The sequence below is a fragment of the Pelobates fuscus genome, chromosome 6 (genome assembly GCF_036172605.1).
Source record: "Pelobates fuscus isolate aPelFus1 chromosome 6, aPelFus1.pri, whole genome shotgun sequence".
Taxonomy (NCBI): Eukaryota; Metazoa; Chordata; class Amphibia; order Anura; family Pelobatidae; genus Pelobates; species Pelobates fuscus.
In genome coordinates, this window is record NC_086322.1 from 136,861,901 (window position 1) to 136,885,346 (window position 23,446).

General features: G+C 39.9%; 1 protein-coding gene across 1 annotated transcript in view; it reads left to right on the top strand.

Annotated features, from left to right (window-relative positions):
• The window catches only part of ZGRF1 (zinc finger GRF-type containing 1), an 82,489-nt gene that overhangs the window by 17,656 nt on the left and 41,387 nt on the right, over nucleotides 1-23,446 (top strand). Inside the window, exons 7-17 of the mRNA XM_063425807.1 lie at nucleotides 1,814-1,879; nucleotides 3,794-3,939; nucleotides 10,761-10,851; nucleotides 11,541-11,641; nucleotides 16,585-16,684; nucleotides 17,976-18,580; nucleotides 19,082-19,220; nucleotides 19,793-19,980; nucleotides 20,136-20,332; nucleotides 20,715-20,854; nucleotides 21,101-21,247. Coding sequence (XP_063281877.1) covers nucleotides 1,814-1,879; nucleotides 3,794-3,939; nucleotides 10,761-10,851; nucleotides 11,541-11,641; nucleotides 16,585-16,684; nucleotides 17,976-18,580; nucleotides 19,082-19,220; nucleotides 19,793-19,980; nucleotides 20,136-20,332; nucleotides 20,715-20,854; nucleotides 21,101-21,247 — 1,920 coding nt within the window. The remainder of the gene's footprint in view (nucleotides 1-1,813; nucleotides 1,880-3,793; nucleotides 3,940-10,760; nucleotides 10,852-11,540; nucleotides 11,642-16,584; nucleotides 16,685-17,975; nucleotides 18,581-19,081; nucleotides 19,221-19,792; nucleotides 19,981-20,135; nucleotides 20,333-20,714; nucleotides 20,855-21,100; nucleotides 21,248-23,446) is intronic.

A 23,446-nucleotide genomic window follows, 5' to 3' on the forward strand; every position in this document is an offset into this window, starting at 1 on the left:
ACTTGCCTCCTGACGGAATCGGTTCAGCTACCTTGATGGACTGGCACTGTGCTGGACATTCCCACCTAACGATCTGAGCAGCTGCTCTAGCCCTTAAACGCCATGCACCATATTTTGAGTTTTATGTCCTTTTCTTTTACTGATCGGATGAAGGCAACAGACAAAGCCCTACCACGCACCCTCCTGTTGCCAGGCATATGGACTGCTATACAACTGAACTCAATACCCGTTATCTGAAAAGCTACTATGCCTAGTTTGACACAACGAGCAGTACTGGGTACTTATGCAACTTGATGCATGTTTAAGCTATATAAACTGCAGTAATCACAGCCATAGTATAATCTTGATGACCATGCATGATAGTACAGGGCACTGTTTTACTTTACTTAATTACCCACTTGATACTTTGCTTATGATTAGCTAGATTAAGACAAATAAGCCATTCTGTTTCCAATCGTATTGTTTATTCAACTAATATAACATGAGGCAGTCCGACATAGGAGATGTTGTCATGTGTTACCGTTAGGACTGTGTTTTCTTTACTTTACTCAGCTTTACAAAACCTTAAATAACTAAAAACCTGTCTAGCTTGCATAGAACTTCTGTTGTAACATCTATAAAATGAGGCCGTTCTATCCGGGATTACATGCAATAATCGTACAATCAGTTATGCAATCCATATGTATTTCATGCATTAACCCCTTGTTTTATTTTCTGTACTGAACCATCTTTTGCCTCAATAAAAACAAAGATTGACAAAAAAAAAAAAAAAAAAAATATTAAAAACACCTAAAAATACTCATTTCCCACATAGGAACCCCCACAGTCTAAGCATCCTGGATAGCCTGAACCTGAGCGCCCAACATATCCGAAAAGCGCTCAGATCCCAAAAACACAGCCGAATCACCACCGTGGTAAAGTTCTGACCAGCTGCACACATGGTCCTATGCCCAAAAGAGTTTCATGAATTCAGGTGTTGCGGCCGGTCCCATTCGGGAGTTCCCTGCGACTGGACATAATCTCTTAGTATAACGTGGCTCTTGTTCACCTCATTCAGACACGATTCCACCAAACAGCACTCTTCCAGGATGTAAAGTACCGAACGTAGGCAGGATGGAAGTTCAGTGGTGTTTGCGAGGTTGAGTGTCCGGTTTTAGTTCCATGCACTCGACGGCCAAATGCTGCTGCCTGCGTTTGTGTGAACAAGATGGCCGTCACCATGTGTTTTGGCATACAAATGGCAGCCACCCAGATGAACACCTAGAACACTGCTGGCAGAATCGTTAAAAGGTGTCAATAATGTTTAACAAGAGCCATGGGCTATACACAAAAGCTGCTTCACTAAGCTAAAGTTGTATTGGTAACTACAGGGTCCTTTTAATGTAGAAATCCACATCTCTTTATCCTGCAAATAGGTGCCTCCATCTTAGCTCCTTACCAATCACTGTTAAAAACTGTCACTTGTACTTCAGTATAACAATCAGCATAGAGACTGTGGAGAGAATTTTTTTTTTTTTCTTCTATTTTTCATTATTTTCCATTGTTGTCCTGGCTTTGTTTGTCTGAATTTGAATATGCTTCAGTTTGGAATATGCTGCAGTTTGCTGGATATTAAAAGAAAACAGAGCATTTCATGAAAAAGGTTAACACAAGTTATAGTTGGTTTTCAATGTTCATTCAATGGTGTAAATTCTCGAAGTGACAATTCCCTTTAAATAATACATCATAATATATCAAAACCTTTCCTGTCGTAACACTATCTTTTGTTATTTATGTATTAAAAAAAATATATATATATTTTATTTTATTTTAGCTCCCCAGTTTTCAACGTATGACAAACGGTTCCAAGATAAAATGAAAGAAGTGTATGATAAAACAGGTAAGGTATTATTATTATTTTTTTTTTTTACATATTCTTTAGTAATGGCTGTCAGAAACAAAGCATGTAGACAAATCCAGATGATGAATAAAATTTCATATACCTTAACCCTTTAAGGACCAAGTTTCTGGAATAAAAGGGAATCATGACATGTCACACGTCATGTGTCCTTAAGGGGTTAAAGCAGCTATGTCGCTTTTTTAGTATTGCAAATTTTGCAAAGTCCAGCAGTGGTAACATTCCTGCTTGGCATGTGGTTGGCTGTGGAAAAATCGAATGGATCATAAAGTTACCGGTACTTGAAACTATGTCACCATTTCTACATTTGGTTCCGTTTTCTGCTCTTGGTGCTTTATCTGCCTGTAGCCCTTGTCACTATTGTACTCTTGCCTGCTGAGAATTGACAAAAGTTTACAAAGGAAGATCTGGTTTTCTTAAATTTTGTCAGCCTGAGACTTGACCATAAGAGAAAATAATCCCTATTTTGTTTTTATGATTCTTTTGATTGTAGCATATTCTCTTTTTTGAAATGATTGATTTACTTTAACCAAAATATGTATATAACTTATATTGACATTCAAAATCAATATCTTCTCCCCTAATTTAAATGCTTTACATTTTACCAAACTTCTGGAATAAAAGGGAATCATGACATGTCACACATGTAAAAAACTGTGTAAAAATAAAACTTTGTGTTACGATGCATGTTTGTTTAGTCACTTTATTTGTATGTTCTTTTAACTAGTGCAGTTTAACTGAATGCCATAACACGGTCCCACTATACATGCAGTTATGTTGATGTATTCGCTGTTGTGGGGGTAAATGTTGTGATGTACTTTCTTGCACGCCAAATAAAAAAAAAATATTACGGGTATTACCTCTGTGGTTCTATATTATAATTAAATAAGAGCATATTTTATAAGACCAGGAGGGAAAGATAAAGTGAGCCTGTAATTACAAATTTTCTATCACCCATCCCATGCTGCCTCTCCTCTCTGCTGTGATAATTTTTTCTAACAGCACCAAAATGCTAAGAGTGTTCCATACTCAATCTGCAATTGTAAGAAATGCTTGGTGGGAAAATAGCGGTGCGACAGAGCACCATAGAACCACCTGTAGGAGGTCTCTCCTGCTCTACCTTACTTTCAGTCCTCTACTTAGACCTGTATGGCACTGACAGAGGGAAGGGTGGGAGTGGGATCATACTTTTAAAGAATATTAAATTAAAGGGACACTATAGTCACCTGAACAACTTTAGCCTAATGAAGCAGTTTTGGTGTATAGAACATGCCCCTGCAGCCTCACTGCTCGATCCTCTGCCATTTAGGAGTTAAATCCCTTTGTTTATGAACCCTAGTCACACCTCCCTGAATGTGACTTGCACAGCTTTCCATAAACACTTCCTGTACAGAAAGCCCTATTTAGGCTTTCTTTATTGCAAGTTCTGTTTAATTAAGATTTTCTTATCCTCTGCTATGTTAATAGCTTGCTAGACCCTGCAAGAGCCTCCTGTATGTGATTAAAGTTCAATTTAGAGATTGAGATACAATTATTTAAGGTAAATTACATCTGTTTGAAAGTGAAACCAGTTTTTTTTTCATGCAGGCTCTGTCAATCATAGCCAGGGGAGGTGTGGCTAGGGCTGCATAAACAGAAACAAAGTGATTTAACTCCTAAATGACAGTGAAATTGCAGGGGAATGATCTATACACTAAAACTGCTTTATTTAACTAAAGTAATTTAGGTGACTATAGTGTTCCTTTAAAATTTACACATTTGCCAGCATTTCTATTAGTGCAATATATAGATAAAATGTAATGCTAGTAGTGTATACAATTTCAAATACACTCTTTAAATATTTTTTCATAATTATTTTGAGTTGGTCTTGCTTCAGCTGTCTTGTACTTTTTTAAGTTTCTCGAACACCAGACGCGAATGTGGTATCTTTGGATTATTTAGACCCATATCAAGAGCCACCTTCCTTCAGTGCAGAGCTCAATTGTTCGCCCGTACTTCATCCTCAGACATCACACTCTGCTGGCACATCTCCTCCACAAATGGTAAATTATTTTTCAGCATACAAACTGTAAGTTAATGTGTAATGATCTTTTAGGATATAGATTTCAAAGTGCTTTTAAAAAGGAAAAGTCAATTTACTCATACATAACCTTAAATATCCTCCCCACCAACACCAACCCCATCATACTCACACTCTGGGATCTAGAGTCATGATAATTTGTGTCTCGCATTCCATGTTTGCTTTAAACAATGCTTCATGTTTGTGTGTGGTTTACTGAAGTTTTCATTCTCTCTGACATTCATATGAAGGTTCAAGGTACTTTATTACTGTTGTTCTCTGACATTTTCTTTTGTGCTTTTTACCTCCTCACTTTTTATTTGGTTTTATATAATATGTAAGGCACAATGCAAATCACCACCATCCCATGTTTCACACCTGTTATTTAGGATGCATGCTTTTATTTATAGGAGTGATTGACTACCTCTTATATATTACTGTGCATACTTTATTTCTTATATATGACTTTGTTGCCTTTTGCAACGTTGTTTCCTCTTGATGACTAGAGTTTTGCATTATATTTTTTAAGGTATTCAAATTAATAATTAAAAGTTAAAGCGGCACTGTCATGTCCGCATCTATTTTTTATTTTTTTTTTTTTTTTTAGTTAATCCCAAATACCCCTTAGGTGCCCATATTACCTATTTTAAACATTTTATTTTGTGCCCGGATCTAGGTCCAGGGCGCCGCCATCTATGTATGGGAAGATGAAGGCCCTGTGGGATACATCATCTGCCCACACTACATAGTGCTATGAAATTCCCGCGCATGCCCAGTTAAACACTTGGGCATTTGCTATTGTTCGAAATTCGGACGTGAATTTCGTCCATTCATTCGTCAGAAAAATGAATGAATAAAAATTTCAGACGAACAAGCCGGGGGGGACAATAGGACCTCCCCCCCCCCCCCCATTGTAATTTAGGGTCCCCACCTGCCGCACATGGGTGTGGGCAGTGGTGTATCCTGGTTTTGTGCTGCCCTAGGCAGGAAAAAACTCAGGCGCCCCCCCCCCCCGCGCCACCCCCACCCAACCTTTCCCCCTGCCCCGCATTATAAATACACACACACACACACACATTCACTGACAGATACGCATACACTAGCTAACAGAAACACACACTCGCTAACAGAAACACACACACACTAACAGACACACTCACACTCAGTAACAGACAAACACACTCACTAACACACACACTAACAGACGCACACTCACTAACATACACACACACTCACAGAAACACACACTCACAGAAACACACACTAACAGAAACACACACTAACAGACACACACACTAACAGACACACACTAACAGACATAGACACACACACTAACAGACACAGACACACACTAACAGACACAGACACTAACAGACACACACACTAACAGACACACACACACTAACAGACACATACACACACTCACCCACCCACACTAACACATTTTTTTAAATGTATTTAAACCCCCCCCCCACCCCCCCAGCCTCCTTACCTTTGGGAATGCTGGGGGGGGGGTCTCTTCCTCCCTAGTGGTCCAGTGGCTGCTGGGGGATCGGGCGGCACTGCCTGGCGGGCGGCCGGCGAGGGAGCACTTCCTCTGAGCTGTCTGCTCAGCTCCCTCGCGCTCCTCAGAGTGAGGCTGGGAGCCGGAATATGACGTCATATTCCGGCTCCGCCTCCCAGCCTCACTCTGCGGCGCGCAAGGGAGCTGAGCAGACAGCTCAGAGGAAGCGCTCCCTCGCCGGCCGCCCAGCAGCGCCGCCCGATCGCCCGCCGGCAGCCCAGCATGTCTGTTAGCCGCAAGGCTAACAAGACATTTGCCTTGGGCATTTGGGGGCGGCTTTTTTTGCCGCCCCCTGGAAAATGCCACCCAAGGCAAATGCCTTGTTTGCCTCGCGGCTAATACGCCCCTGGGTGTGGGCCGAGGGGCGTGGAGGTAGGTCCCCCACATTGTCATTTAAAGCCCCCACCTGCCGCTCATGGGTGGGGGCCGGTGGGACAATAGGTCCCCCCTATTGTCATTTAGGGCCCCCACCTGCCGCTCATGGGTTGGGGGCCGGGAGGGACAATAGGTTCCCCCCTCATTGTCTTTTAGGGCCCCCACCCACCGCTCATGGATTGGGGCCGGGAGGGACAATAGGTTCCCTACTCATTGTCTTTTAGGGCCCCACCCACCGCTCATGGGTGGGGGCCGGAGGGGCGTACAATAGGTCCCCCTATTGTCATTTAGGGCCCCCACCCGCCGCTCATGGTTGGGGGCCGAAGGGGACCCTATCTCCTCCGTTTAGTTCATTAGCCCCCACTCGGGGGGCTATTGAGCTATGTCACCCCTGCTAGTTAATAGATGCCCCACCATGGGGTCATTTGTTGGAAGGAGGGGGGGGGGGCTTTTTTTTTTACAACAGTGAGTCTGTTAGGACGAAATTCGGTAGTTTGGCTGGCGTCCTGTGGGTCAGAGCTGGTCAAGCGTAGTAAAAATACATAAGTCAAAGGAGTCCCTACTTTGTCTTATGTTTTACAGAAAACTAAATCAGTTAGGAAAAAAAGAAGAACAGATATAAAAAGGTAAGTTCGGCATGACAGTGCCGCTTTAAGTTTTAACGTTTACCAGTAACTGCCAATCACTCTGGACTAGTATAAAACACAGAAATGTTACATCTCTGCAGAGTTACCTAAAGTTGTTATGGGTTTCACACAAGTTAGTGGTAAAACTCAGAAGACCATACTATTGTTGTTTGCAGGTGCCACTAATTTTTCAAGATTCTTCCAAGACAGACGGGCTATCTAAGTCACCACAGGTAATTGTTTTGTAAACTGTAATAAATGCTATACAAATAACTTAACTTTGTCAATGTCATAGTTCTTTCCTGTTGGCAGGAGTTTTGGAGTAGTATCCACAATTATGCAGTGGAGCATTGATTGATTCTCCTTGGGACAGGACAGCTCCTATGTCTATTTCTCACAGCAGAACAAGATAAAAAGGCACAGGTTAATTTTATGGTTCAAAATAGATATCCACACCATTTATTGAAGTTGACAAAGCATGCACATACACTCTGTGTAGTATTTTAGTTCTGAGTAGCAACACAGCTTGCGCTCCTTTGCAGCATTAAGTTTATAATTCTAAGTACCGCTGTGCCCTATCCATTTTTTTTTTATTGCTTATAAGCCTATTTCTAAAGCATCCACCTCCAAAATAAAAGGCGACGATGACTCAGAATGCTGAAGAACAGGGGCAGAAACAAACATCTGTTTGAGGTGTTCAAATGCTCTGAGCACTTCTGGAGACCAATCCGACCAATCTTTTTTTTTGTTTTGCCATATTTGTAACTGGAATAATTCGCAAAACCCACAAACCTCTGTTTGCTTTCAGGCCCATATATAGTGGCCATTCCATTACAGCAGTTGACTTGTTTGGATCCATTTTGAACCCTGCTGCGGAGATGACTTATCCTAGGAAGTGAATTTGAGTCTGGTCAAAAAGGCATTTCTTCAATTCACAAAACAGACTGTTTTGCAATATGTTTTTTGCACATGTAGGTGATGTGTGTGTGAATGTAAAGTGAATGAAGCAGAATGTCATCAAGATAGACCATTACAAATTATTGTAAATAATCCCAGAGTATGCTGTTAATGAGATCTTAGAAGACAGTCAGCACATTTCAAAGGACAAATGCTGTTACAGTATATTCTTAGTGGCTATGCATATTAAAGGCTGTATTCTACTCATACTCTTCTTTGTTGTGTACAAAAATTGTACCACCTCATTTTGTGAATATTTTAGATCATTTCAGCATATCAAGGAATTTGGTTATTAATAGTGTGTTTTTCACTGTTCTCTTATTAAGACCCCTGTAGCCTATAGAGGGTCTTAAGTCTTTGACACAACAAACTCTTCCTCTAGGAAAGAGGGGCATCTAATTTCTAATGCTTAATGTACTCCTCCATTATCTGATTTTCTTGAGCAGAAATAGCATACGCACTCCCTTTGGGAGCATGGTCCTAAGCAATAACTCAATGGCACAGTCGTGGGGTCTTTGTGGGAGTAGTTTCTGTTTTCTTGTCAAAAACCTCTGTAAGATATTGTGCAGAATATCAGTAGACAAGGGAGTAGCTGTAGGGGTAGACAGTACAGGTCTAACGGGAGCTAGGCAAGTAGACTGCCATTCAGAACCCCAGGTTGTATTCTCTCTTTTCTGTTGGGAAAGCATTGCATTGGCTCAAATCAACAAGGTGGCATGGCCAAATGCCCTTTTGGCCAATCAGCACCTCCTCATAAAGATGCGTTGAATCAGTGCATCTCTATGATGAAAATTCAGCGCTGAACGGCAGCACTGAGCCAGGAAGCACCTCCTGTGGCCACTTGGAGGTGTCCCTAGGGGCAATGTAAACACTGCTTTTTTTCTGAAAAGGCAGTGTTTGCATGAAAATGCCTGCATATAATGATTATACTCACCAGAACAACTACATTAAAGGACCACTATAGTGCCAGGAAAACAAACTCGTTTTCCTGAAAATATAGTGTTAATAGGTCCCCCTCTCCCACCAGGCTGAAGGGGGAGGAAGGTGTTAAATTCTTACCTTTCTCCAGCGCCGGGCTCCCTCGGCACTGGGGACTCTCCTCCCTCTTCCAACGTCATCCACTGCATGCGCGGCAAGAGCCTTGCACGCATTCAATCATTCCATAGGAAAGCATTTCTCATTGCTTTCCTATGGACGGCAGCGTCTTCTCACTGGGATTTTTACAGTGAGAAGCGCGGAAGCACCTCTAGCGGCTGTCAGTGAGACAGCCACTAGAGGCTGGATTAACCCTATTGTAAACATAGCATTCTCTGAAACTGCCATGTTTACAGCTGCAGGGTTAAACCACCCAGACCACTTCATTGAGTTGAAGGTATGCATACGGCATCAGTGATGTTCAACATGGAGTTGCGCCAACTGAGGATACCTATAACGATAAGTGAAACTTTTAAACATAACTAAAACAAAAATTACTAAGGCACCCCTGTATCAAAACCTGATCATCTTTATCAAAAGTTCAATTTTAAAAATGCATGGGATCCTAAGAACAGAGCCCTTAGGGCTCATACAATGGTTTGGTCGCAAGTGGAAAAGTTTAAAAGTTGCTGACAGAGGAGGTTATAGTTCAGCTAGGGAGTGAGGAGTAAGTCATTCAGAAGGGATCCCCGATTTAATGGAATTGAAGTTTGGGGGTGTCGTGTAGGAAAGCACTGAAAGAATCCATTCCTATGTAGAATATTAAACTAGAGAGAATACATTGTTTTATTAATCACAACATACTTTTTTTTAATTATAATGATTATGTTCAAGTAACAGATACGCTTAATATGTATACTGTAGCGTTAAGTAGAGATGTCTTTGTTTCTTTCAAGACATTATTTGCAGCTGTATGTATAATTTTAATAGCTTGTTCATGCAGTTGAGTTTCACGGTCACAGAGTTAAAGGATCCGCTTCTAGTGCAGTCATACTTAGGCCGCACAGCTCCGTAGAGACTCCAGGCAGGAGAATGCATGGAAGCCTACCGTTTGAACCAACCAATTGTTTTCCTTGGCCAGGCCTGTCAAACAATTTTACTTTGAATAATTTTATGCAGGTAAACTTAAATATTATTTTTCTACTTTTTGATTGACAATTTTATTGAGCTAGATTCTTTGTACTTTGCATAGGCTGTACATTGGTTGTGATAGTGATTAGTGATTCTAATAATTGACACTTAAGCACCATCTCCATGATCCATGATTTAACCTTTTGGTAGATTTAAAAAAAAGTGTGCTTAGTGGGAAAAAAGTTCTAAAAGTGGGACAATCACAATCAAAAACAGTGGAATCAACAGTAACATACTAGGGTTTCCCATGATGATTACACCACTTTTTTAAAACATTGCTTTTCTTTTCTTTTTTTTTATCTTGAGTTTAACATTCTGAATTTAAACCTCAGTTTTATTCTAACACGGTAGTTTAAGATGCCTCACAAATGTGATGTTAAAGTGTATTATTTACTAGACAGCAAAGACCTTCTGCATTTCTGTGGAATGCCAGTTTGCCAATATCCAAATGCTAACTTATTTTAGACTAACCTTATTTTGTTATTGGCCCATAACCTGTCTGGACTGAAAGATTTATGAATTTTGGGCTTCAGTTTCTAATTGTTTGAGAAGCTTCCGTAGACATTTGCCACTACCAATGTCCGCATCATGGCAGCCATGGTACTTGATATCCAGTCTAGTTAACTGTAACCGCTGTGAATGGTGCATTTATGTTATGCATCAATATGGACCATTTTCACGCTCTCTGCTCGTTCTAATTTATTTCTGTTTGGGAGAATTTATTACATTGTTTTGGTTCCACTTAAAGGGACACTATAAGCACCCAGACCACTTCAGCTCATTGAAGTGGTCTGGGTGCAGTGTCCCAACACCCGTAACCCTGGCAAGGTAATTATTTAAGTTTATTTTTTATTTTTTATAAACTGCAATAATTACCTTTCTGGGTTAACGCCTCCTCTAGTGGACTTCTGGATCGTTAGGCGACTTTTGGTCTAGGGACATCGACGCTGGACCCAGGAAAGTGACAGAAGGGTGTTTAATCCCTTCTGCAATGTGGAGGGGGAGGATGCTTGACAGAGGGGGAAGCTATAGTGCCAGGAAAATGACTTTGTTTTCCTGGCAATATAGTTTCCTTTTAAAACAATACTTTGGCTGTAATTATAAGATGAGTAAAGGTATATTTATTTCAATTTACGTGGGACATGCTCTATAAAATCTGTGTTTTTATGTTTTTAGCCTTCTGAAATTAATCCAGAAGATGACATTTGCTTTATGCCCAATGAGCAGTTTCAAACCACATCAGACCAAGTTTGCTCTGGTATTGCATGTGAGTAAAAAAAATACATACATATATATGCATGCAGACTTTTCTTTTAAATTGTTTGTTATTTTAGACCATAAACTAAATAAATATTAAAAATATATTTACAATAAATGAAAGGCAAGGTACAGGTAATAAACAAACCTGAATGCTATCTCACACTACTAGCAAATGTGAGCAAAACCATCATACTAACTAATAGCAGTGTTGACAATGGTTAACCAGGATTGTAGAAATATTCTATGTGAGAATAATTACTCCCTAGTTAGGCCAGCAAACCTTATCTAAAGGGTAATAAAAAGTAATGGTAACGATACCTGAAGGAGAGTAGGGTTGAAGAGGAGGGAAGAGAGGAGGAGGAGACGGGGACCTTGGTGTACCTTGTTGTCATGTGAGTTCATACTGTCAGAGTATCCCATATTTTCTGTAAAATCGTGCTATATTGTAAAAAAAACAAACTAAAATTGCATTATTTATATTTCAACAAACTATATTCCAATGCATACCCCAAACCACTGATAGCATCAGTTAAAAGGCGCAGCTTGTGTCTACCACCACTAGATGGCAACAATCTCCATATAAACAAAGAGTAGAACGTTTTTGGGGAAAAATTGATGGCTAAAGGTAGACTCACCAAAAAAAAAATACATGCACATGCACATGCACAATACAATACCTATGCACTCCTTTTCCAGCATCATCTGCAGACAATTGCATGCCACAATCGATTGGGAGCACTCAGGAATCCGTCTGTGACTGGGAACTATCTCAATGGCCTTCCACAAATGCAAACAAGGTTAGTTTGGTTAATTACTTAGCTATTGTGTTCCCAGATGTGGCATTGCCCTTTTTAATTGCTATTAATGTGCTTTGATATGTTATGTCTTAATGTATTTAAAGAATGCATGATTTTGTCAACCTAAAAATAAATTGTTTCAAAAAGTACTCACTGTTTCCTCTGCTTCAAATACAGTGATGTTTCACACTGACCAGTGTTCTAACTTGACTAGCAGTCACAGAAGCTCTAGAAAAGTTTGAAGGAATACTCCAAACACATTAAGCACTTCAGCTTACTGTAGTTCTTTATGTGTGTCCTATTTGTTTGTTATTTTATAAAAGTGCTGATTTTAATAGAAATCAACACTTATTTAAATTTAGAAATAAAACACCACTGTGGTTGTCAGACAGCCAGGGGGGGCGTTTCTTCCATTTGGTTTGGCCTTAGTGGAGCTTGCGCAAAAAAACTGTCTTTGAAAGATTTCTCAACATGCTTGAATACAGCTCCATGATAAGTCTGTGATTGATGTCTGCAACTGGTCTACAAGGCTTTTCCATGAGATGCCCCTGGTTGATTATTTCTTTTCTGTACTAGGGAAGACTGGGAGGGCAGTCTTCAGATGCTAGATCTGCACAGGGGCATCTTTAATAATGATTGGACCCTGGGAAAGCATTTGCTAGGGCTCCATGGCCCCCCACTCACATACATGCAATCACACCCTCCACCCCAACGCAGTGGCGGAACTAAAGTATAAAGATCCCTGGTGCAAGAATTTTATTTGGCCCCCCAATTGCAAGGTTGGACAAAAGGTAGAACCCTATCTGACGTGCAACTCCAAAAATGCATTGACAGGTGGGGTTTTCGCAATTTCCCATGCTTGCAGGGTTGTATTTTGCACTCTTTGAATGTAAACATGTTTTTGTATGAAGTATAGTTGTCTGAATGTGTTTGTATGTGGTGTTGAAGTTTGGATGCAAGCATGCATTTATGTGTAATGTTGTTTTTTTGAATGTGTGTGTGTGTGTGTATATATATATATATATACCGTATATACTCGAGTATAAGCCAACCCGAATATAAGCCGAGGCCCCTAATTTTACCCCAAAAAACTGGGAAAACTTATTGACTCGAGTATAAGACTAGGGTGGGAAATGCAGCAGCTACTGGTAAATTTCTAAATAAAATTAGATCCTAAAAAAGTTATATTAACTGAATATTTATTTACAGTGTGTGTATAATGAGTGCAGTGTGTGTGTATGAATGCAGTGTGTATGAGTGCAGTGTGTGTGTATATGAGTGCAGTGTGTGTGTATATGAGTGCAGTGTGTGTATGAGTGCAGTGTGTGTGTATGAATGCAGTGTGTACATGAATGCAGTGTGTATATGAGTGCAGTGTGTGTGTATGAGTGCAGTGTGTGTGTATGAATGCAGTGTGTGTATGAGTGCAGTGTGTGTGTATGAATGCAGTGTGTATGAATGCAGTGTGTGTGAGTGCAGTGTGCATATGAGTGCAGTGTGTGTGTATGACTGCAGTGTGTGTGAGTGCAGTGTGTGTGTATGAGTGCAGTGTGTGTGCATGAATGCAGTGTGTGCATGAATGCAGTGTGTGCATGAATGTACTGTGTGTATGAGTGCAGTGTGTGTATGAGTGCAGTGTGTGTATGAGTGCAGTGTGTGTATGAGTGCAGTGTGTGTGTGTATGAGTGCAGTGTGTGTGTATTAGTGCAGTGTGTGTATGAGTGCAGTGTGTGTGTGTGTGTATGAGTGCAGTGTGTGTGCATGAATGCAGTGTGTGCATGAATGCAGTGTGTGCATGAATGTACTGTGTGTATGAGTGCAGTGTGTACATGAATGCAGTGTGTGTATATGACTGCAGTGTGTGTATGAGTGCAGTGTGTGTGCATGAATGCAGTGTGTGTATGAGTGCAGTGTGTGTGTGTGTGTGTGTGTGTGTGTAGCTGAGCCTTGGTGGGGGGTGGGCAATTTTTTTTTTATTTTTTTATTATTTTAATAACTTTTTATTATGATTATTTTTTAATTTAATTATTATTTTGTATTATTAATTTTTATTTGATTTAATTTTTTTTGTCGTCCCCCCCTCCCTGCTTCCTAGCTGGCCAGGGAGGTGGGCTCTCCTTCCCTGGTGGTCCAGCATTGGCAGTTCAGTGGGGGGGAGAGGGGGGCTGTGGGAGCTGTAACTTACCTCTTCTGCAGCTCCCTCCTCCTCCGCGCCGTCCGTCTCTCGCGAGATTTACACTGGGAGCTGACCGAGGTGCTGAATGGACGGCGCGGAGGAGGAGGGAGCTGACAGGAGCTGCAGGACAGGTAAGTTACACAGGGCCGGCATTTGGGCGCCCTGTGCAAAAAATCTTCACAGCGCCCCCCCCCTCCCCCACTCCTTACCCCTTCCCACACACCCTGTCACACACACACACAGGCAGGCAGACAGCCATACACACACACACACACACACAAACACACTCAGGTAGTCATACACAGACAGCCACACACAAACACACACACAGACATAGAATGTGACGGCAGATAAGAACCATTCGGCCCATCTAGTCTGCCCAGACAGTCACACACAAACACACACACACACACACAGGCAGACAGCCACACACACACACACACACAGGCAGACAGCCACACACACAGCCACACATAAACACACAGGCAGACAGCCAAACACACAGAGGCAAACAGCCACACACACAGTCACACACACACACACAGTCAAACACACACAGACAAACAGTCAAACACACACTGTCAGACAGCCACACACACACAGTCACACACACACAGACAGACAGACACACACACACACTGGCAGACAGTCACACACACACACACGCAGACAGTCTCACACACACACACATAGGCAAACAGTCACACACACACAGGCAGACAGCCACACACACACAGTCAGACACACACACTCACTAACAGACAAACATACACAGACACACACTAACATACACAGACACACGCTAACATACACACACACACACACTAACATACACAGACACACACTAACATTAACACATTTTTTTAAATTTATTTAGACACCCCCCCCCCCCCCCAGCCTCCTTACCTTTGGGAATGCTGGGGGGGGGGTCTCTTCCTCCCTGGTGGTCCAGTGGCTGCTGGGCTGGGCGGGTGGCGCTGGCGGGCAGCTGGCGAGGGAGCACTTCCTCTGAGCTTTTTGCTCAGCTCCCTCGCGCGCCGCAGAGTGAGGCTGGGAGCCGGAATATGACGTCATATTCCGTCTCCCAGCCTCACTCTGCGGCGCGCGAGGGAGCTGAGCATACAGCTCAGAGGAATGCTCCCTCGCCAGCCGCCCGCCAGTGCCGCCTGACCGCCCAGCAGCCCGGCATGTCTGTTAGCCGCAAGGCTAACAAGACATTTGCCTTGGGCATTTGGGGGCGGCTTTTTTTGCCGCCCCCTGGAAAATGCCGCCCAAGGCAAATGCCTTGTTAGCATTGCGGCTAACAGACATGCCGTGTGAGCTATGCGGCCGCAGGGTGCCCCCTGCACCATGGCGCCCTGTGCGGCCGCACAGCTCGCACACCCCTAAGGCCGGCCCTGAAGTTACAGCTCTGCCAGCCCCTGTCTGTATTATGGCAATGCAAATTGCCATAATACAGACTATTGACTCGAGTATAAGCCGAGTTGGGGTTTTTCAGCACAAAAAATGTGCTGAAAAACTCGGCTTATACTCGAGTATATACGGTATATATAATTTTGGTGCTCAGACACACTGACATACATGCAAATACACAGATACACACACTGACTACACTCAGATACACAGACACATACACAGACATATAACTTCATCCCATGTTGACGAAAAGCAAGGACCCAGTCATGCCGTTAAAGGGCCACCCGGTGGGCCTCCTTAGAATGCGGGTCCAAATAAATTGTTGAGGGCAGCGGGGCCCACAGAGCAGCTGCCTTGGGCCGCCCAGGAGTAACTGGGCCCGGGACAGCTGCCCTGTTTGCCCTGCGTTAAAGACAGACCTGGATCTGCAGATATTCCAAGCCAAGTTTCTATATACCCCAAAGAAATATTATTTTTTTTATATACAAATCAAATGAATGTATGTATGTATACATAACACACTAACCACAGGCTGTTCTTTCAAATGTCTAGGTATGTTGCTAGACCCCAATATATATTTTTACCTCCACAGAAAAACTCTCATTAAAACTTTATCCAAAGCTAGGTGCCCTGTGCAGAACCAAACCCTACCTAAGCCCCACAGTAAGGAAATAGATTGTGCAACAAATGCTAATGCAAGTCATTGAATTTGGGTATGTAGTGTATGCACCTGTACCACAAACCCACCTTCATAAACTTACTACAACTTACTGCCGCTTTGTGCTACAACGTAATTACATGGCCCACCATTGTGACATGTTAAAAGAGCTAAAATGTCTATCACTGGCATTCAGACGCACCTTTCATCTTTCCAGTCTTGTGTAAGAGCTTTTTTTGGGAAGATCCCACCCTACCTGAGCAGAATGCTCTCCTGAGCTGTTTCCACCTCCTATAACCTCTGATCCAGTACCAGCACTGTATTCAGTATACCACAATACAAAAATAAAGTGGCTTGATCTTCATTTTCGTACAGAGCACTGCAATTATGGAATAACCTCACAGACACAATCAAATCTTTCTCCAATCTAAAATCCTTTAAGAGATCACTGTCAACATATCTCAATACAGAATGCACCTGTAATCATGGTTGATTATATTTCCTACCTGTTCTATGTTAAAATTATATATGTGCATTTTAATACTATTTTGTCTTTTTAATATTCTATTGTACCCTATTGTAACAATGCAAAGTTTGTGGGCCCAAGACATACTTGAATACAAGACAAATCTCATTATATCTCTTCTGGCAAAATATTTTATAAATGAATAATTATATGGTGGCTGATTTTAGGTGACACTACCAACACAGCGAGAGTCACCAAGGCTGAACTGTCCATTTTTTCTTAGACCAAGAAATCAACATACTTTGGAAAGTGACCTTTCACGAATAAGTGAGTGCAGATTCTTTACTATTCAGAATGAGATTTTTTGCTTGTAATGCTATTATTGGGTATTCCCTTTAAAATATTTGTAATCTTTCATTTATTCTTGTTGGAATGTCCAATTATACAACAGTCCATAAACTGGAAGAGGTGTAATTTTGCAGTAGAACCCAAGCTGCATTGTTAGATGACTGCTCATTATAATGCATTGCTTTTCTTGTTTAAAACAACACTGTCCCTTTTTTTTTTCTCTGCACCCCAACTTCTTTTTCGATATCCCAACCCCCCCACCCCAGCATTTGAAAAATATGGTCTCCATATTTAAATTTTTCCTATGACGTCCTCCAGAACTATCTTCCTATGCTCTTGATGTCATTGTTGATTGAATGGTCACGTGGGGTGCCCTAAACACTGCCCCGACCAGAGGACTAAAGAAGGATTGCATTGCACTTTTGCATTGCGATCATGATCCCGAGAGACTTGATGTTGTGGGAGGTAAGTAAAGAGCTTGATATCCAATAACAGAGATGACAAATGATGACAACTTTTGTCAGCCTGCTGTTTATACATAAGGAAAAGTAATCCCTGCTTTTCCTTATGTTTAGTTTTGTAAGAAATCGTTACTTTTACGAAAATTGTAATGACAGAGGACATTGCCTTCACATTGCAGATAGGATAAACTAGAGTTGTTACATTGGAGCTATATATTCAAGTGAAAAATATACTTTATATATATATATATATATATATATACATATATAATTTGGGGTGTTTTGTACATATTGCACACTGAGGCCTTGATTTAACATTTTTGGATACGTTTTTCCAATGATTTTATATCTTTGGATAAACGTTTGAAATGATTTAATATTATAAAACATATTTCAATATTTTGTTACACACATAAAACAACATATAAATAAAAAGTATGTTTTTGATATTTGAATATTTATAAAAAAATTATTTGAAAAGCTTATCCAACAATATTAAATTGAGGCCTAAATGCACTACATTTATGTTGCATTCATATTGTCCACTGACAAAGTTCAGGTACCAAACTAAGAGCCCTTGAAAAAAATTAGACTGTTTACACTTTTTTTTATTTTTTAATAAACCGCAAATTGTGGGAAATCTAAATCCAAATTGCAATTTTAGTACTTAAACGTTTGTTTTCCATTGCCATCTTCAAAATATGACATATCTAATTTGTCTTCATAATCAAGAATACTAGTGGAAGCTTTAACTATATAATTATTGCTAACATATCACTTGTGCTTATTGTTTAACATTTTCCCACCAGATGTTGAAGACCTTCAATTTACTGAAGTGAATAAAACCTCCAGACTCCAATCTAGACTTCAAAATCAAATGCCAGTAGTCTCTGAGCCAAAGGTAGTTCCATGTTCCAGCTTCAAACAATTAGATGGTGCATACAAGACACCGGAATTCCACCAACAAAACGGCATCTTGCCAGAGATTTCTAGCAGATTTTCATATGCATGTCCTAATAAACTGCAGGCAGGCAACATCGAAAAAGAAATTTTTGAAGAGTATAATGAAAAGGTCAATAACTGTTTTGAACCTACTGCTGAAAGACCTAGCAAGTGGACAAAGTATGAGAGTGTCTCTCATGGAAGTGTTGCAAAGAGTACAAGGGTAAAAAACAAAAATGAGGACTTCTGTCCTCAAAGTGTTTTTGGAAAGGAGCCACAAGGGATGGAAATCCAGCAGGACAGTGGTATGAATCCAACATGTGTTGCTCACCCCACTCTACGTGGCAATCATAGAAATAATGATACTGGTTCGCGATTTGAGATACTTAACAAACGCCTTACTACAACTAAACGTATTCCATATCAGTTGGTGGACAAGGTACTACAAACTGGCATAGCAGAAAATGGACAGGTGTGTAATCATTAGCACTAAATGTCATTCATAAATATGCAATACAGCATGCAAGAATGGCCTTCTCACTGTGGTATTTCTAAATGTACATCTGTACTAGTCTTTACTCAGTAAACCACAAGGCATGGTAATTTGATTACTGAATTAAGAAGGGTTGTTGTAATTATACTCACTGTTGGACATGCTAAAAAATGTTTAATTTTAAGAGGCATTCTATGGATTAGAAACACTAAAGCTCAGTATTATGGTTATGGTCCAACAAGTCTAGTGGTGCTGTCCACCATTTCTGGTTAAACATAAAGATAAAAAAGTTATTATAAAAAAGAAAAGAAAAGATTATAGTTATACAATGATAAGTACTTCTCTGTTCAGCTGCATTTTTAAATTGCTGAATATATTGATCTTATTTATGTTTTAAGCTGCATTATAAAAAAAAAAAGAAAATCGCATTCCTCTTTTCTAATTGCTTTTAAGAATGTATGTGTTGTTTCCCTTTCCAAGATGTCTCTCTCTTGTGATCTGTGCTTTCCTAAAAGGGAAACTGTGCTCTCTGTAAGCGTGCCTAAAAGAAAATTAAGACTTCCAGTCGCATTCCAGTCTGCGGCTCAATATAAACAAGTCTTCACTGTTTCCCTTACAGGTAGGTATTATCAATGCATAATTTTAAAATGCATTTCATATAAGGAGTAATGTCTCATTATGTAATGTAGACCTGCATAGTTTGCTTCTCATATTGCTTATAGAAGACATTTCAGAGCAATAAGATACAATTTTCAACATTGCACACTGTTATCATTTTTTTATTTGAAGTTAGAATTGAGTACATTGCTCATTTTTAGATATCATGTTCCAGACTAGCTAATGATGCTGTGTGGTTGAAGTCGTGTTGAAATGCTGCACATACGTAGTCCAAGCACCGTGACCACTTTAAATCAATGTGGTCAATGTTGTTGGAGTAATCCTTTCACTCCAATATGCAATGTAGGTATATTAGGCCTTTGACAAATTTGTACGCTGTAATAAAAACAGCATTCCTTGTTATTTAAGACTGTAAGCTGGCGCACAGCAAAATCTATAAAAATAAGATAAGTTTCTGATTTGTTTATCTGTGCTTTCATCACCATTGTACTTACATCAACCAACATGAGCTTATATTTAACCCTTGCTTTTGCACACATTTTAAAGTGTCTGCTCTTTTGTGTTTTCATATAGAGCATTTAAATATAATGATGTTTGAGTTGTCCCAGCGACTGCACAAGGCTCTCTCCAAAGCAGATATATCTTTCTACAGTTCACCAAGTGGGGAGGAGTACCATGATAACACTTCTAATAATACTCCCCATTGTCTGCACCAACAGCCAGCAAAGCTTTTAATGGTTAAAAAAGAAGGCCCCAATAAGGTAATTTATTTGTTTTATTTACTGTTATAATATTTGGGATTGATATTGATGGTTTTAATTTTTGCCATGTACATATCTAAAATAACCACTCATAGCTGAAAGGGACATAGATATACAGAAGGTTTACAGTGGATAAATGATTTCTGTCTTTTTAGGGACGTTTCTTTTATACTTGCGATGCTCCCAAAGCAGACCAATGTAAGTTCTTCAAATGGATGGAGGAAGTAAAATGTACAAATCAAGCACTGGGACCATCCGATCACAAGACTGTAATGAGAGATATGAAGAGTTTGTCTAGTTATATCAGATGTCAGAATATTGCCCTGTATGAAGAAAGTCAGATTATATTTAGGTATGTACTAGTAAGTATTTTAAAAATACATCATGCTCTCTGCAACATGACCTTCATTAAGGTTGAAAAGGTGTTATGGTGCTTAGTAGTTACTGCTTATATTTGTAACTTAAATATGTTTGCATGTATCTTTGATATACATGAAAGCACTCGAGTTCTTAGGCAGGTGATTGCCCAAGGTAAAAAAACGATTGGGAGAAATCTGCTGAGATACCCTATTAACATAATATGTGAAGATATCCTTGAACTGTTCCTTCATTGTAGAATACAGTATATTTCTGAACTGCAAATTCACCCGTGTGTGTTTATATGCATATATTAATAACTCGATTGCGGTTCCCATTAGTTTCCAGGAAATCTGTTATAATAATGTCTTTTACAGGAAAATATCTGGATTTCATCGAAGACAGCTTGGCAAGTTTAAAAAAATTGTTAATGCTGATTCAACATTTGGACATGAATCAAAAACCAAAATGTACCTTACATTAAGCAGGAAAGGTAGCTCTTCAACATACAACAAAGGTAATTCAGTATGCTTCTTTGCATTGTCTAAGTAAAACAACGATAAAAGAACCACTCTTAGGAGCTGGTCACGTTTTATTTTGCTGTGTTTTTAATCCAGAATTGTATAACTGTAAGCTTCACTGTCTTTAATTATATGAATTGCTGAAATGTACTAAGCTGTGTATATCTGACTTGCCTCCTCTCCACTAAAATATATATATATATATATAGTAACTGTTTTTTATTAAATTACCAATTTCATAGATGACCTCTGGGTTATTTCCAAGACCCTTCATTTTGAACCCCTGGACACTTTTATTGCTTGCAGTGTTTTCTTTGGACCGTCAGCTAATAATGACATAGAGATCTTTCCTCTTAAAGGATATTACCCTTCAAACTGGCCATCAAATAGTAAGTCATTTTACTTTACTCTAATACACATTTATGTTCGTTTGTGTATTTTATTTTTACAAATGGAAGTACCATTTCCTCCTTATACTGTTAGCACTAACTATAAAGCCATAGACATTTCCCTATCAGAGTTATGCTAATCTTATTTATGACTTCTTAGTTTTCTCACCTAGCAGATGGGGAGCATGCATAGTTTTCAGGTTATAGACGAGAAGGGAAACTTAAATTGAATTTCAATTCAAATTAATAATCTACCTCGATTTATATAGTTTTGGTTAGAAATCTGAAAATATAGTGTTTACTGCTAAAAGCCTGCAGGGACTGACTATACTCACCAGAACAACTACATTAAGCTGTAGTTGTTCTAGTGACTATATGGTGGTGTCCCTTTAATACTTAGCAATGGTCGTAAACTTTGGGATGGTTGAAACCTCAAAAAATGTAATGGTATGTACAGTCGTGCAATATTTCAATAATATTATAAAACACCCATATAGGTTTAAATGCAAACGCCCACTCATGTGAACTAGTGTCTGAAAAATGTCTCTATTTCTTGCGCTTTGGAGTCTTTAAGAGACTCCTCCTCTCTTTGGTTTCCATGTGGAACTTCAAAATAAGAACAGGGAGAAAGTATGTGGTGTAGTATGTTCAGGAAACCACAAACTTACAAAAGAGATTAAGAAACACATATGTATTGTAGAATCTCCCTTTGGCTTATCAAATGTGCAGTGCGTCTACCTGGGAGTACGCCACCCTTAGTAGTTTTGCTGCTGTACAGAGCCATTTGGACAGCATAATTTGCACATTATTGACCAAATTTAACAATATCCAAATTTTCCTAAACAGGCTCCCAATGAACATTAGTAGCCACTGAGCAAATTGTAAAAAAAAAAGTAATTCTCTTTAGTAGAAGGCTTAAGCCATGTGGCGGCTGACTAGCGCTTGCTAGCCAGCCAACACATTAAAAAAGGGAAAAAAATAAAATGTATAGGAGAGATGTTTCACAATTTTTTTTATTTGCAATAGTTTAAAACACTAAGATTCTATGGGGGAGAGGGGGGAATAGGGGAATATTGGGAAGAAAGTATATTAATTTACTCCAGTCATTGCCTAGGTGTGTGTCAAAATAATACAAATAATCTATGTCACTTTAATTCTATTATAGGTTTTAGTTCTGCAGGGCCCCTTCCACCTTATTGGTGTCAGCTTGGAGAAGCTTTCTTGAGCGTAACTAGGCATTTGGAAAAAATTGGACAGATTTGAAATCTGTTTTCTTTCAGCAGATTTTGCATATGCCTAGTCTCCTTTAATAAGAAAATTTCAGGGGCCTCCCATTGAGTTGCCATTCAGGCAGCAGCTGCCCATGAGTGGAGGCATGCTGTGTATAGTGTAGGCTCAAGATGCAAGGGTGGACTCTGAGCATAGTCCGACACCAGGGAACAAAGTTAGGACTTTCAGCTAAGGAGCCAGTGGCTGCTCACTGTAACTTTTAAGTCATGACTTGGCAGTCATTGCTGCCAAGTCAGTAGAAAGACCCCATTTTAAAGTCGGGAGATAGGCCGCATCCCCATATAAAATAATGGGGAGACCTGCACATGACCAGCAGGTATGGACTATTATTTAAAATACATGGGGGGACATCCTAAGGACCTACGGTGCCCCCAAATCCTACCCATGGGCAGCAGATGGGGTTTAATAATAGCATATAAAAGTGGAAGGTGAAAATATCAGTGCCCCCCTCCACCTGGCAGGAGCCCCCAGTCCTATAGCCATCCCCAAAATAAAAAAAAAATTCCTACCACATTATAATTTAATTTAAATGGTTTGTTCTTTAAGATTAAACATTATATTGTAAGACTTCTTTTTTAGTAAATTTCTTGTCTCGTGGATGCGGCTTGCAATATGTCAGCCAAACCACTGGCAAATTTAAGGTGAGAAATAAATTAAGAAAAAGTGTATAGGCGCTTCAGAAGCTAAAATCTAAGGTGCACTATGCTTAGCTGGTTATAAGTGCTCCCCTAGCGCTATAAATATATGCAAAAGTAAACAAAGTAACACCAACAAAAATAATACGATAATATATATATAGAATACTTTAAATTTAAACAGTACATTCAGTACAATTTCACAAGCAGATTATATTATGTCTAAAAGAAATACAAAAAGCATATACTGTAGCATAAAACTCTATATCAACCA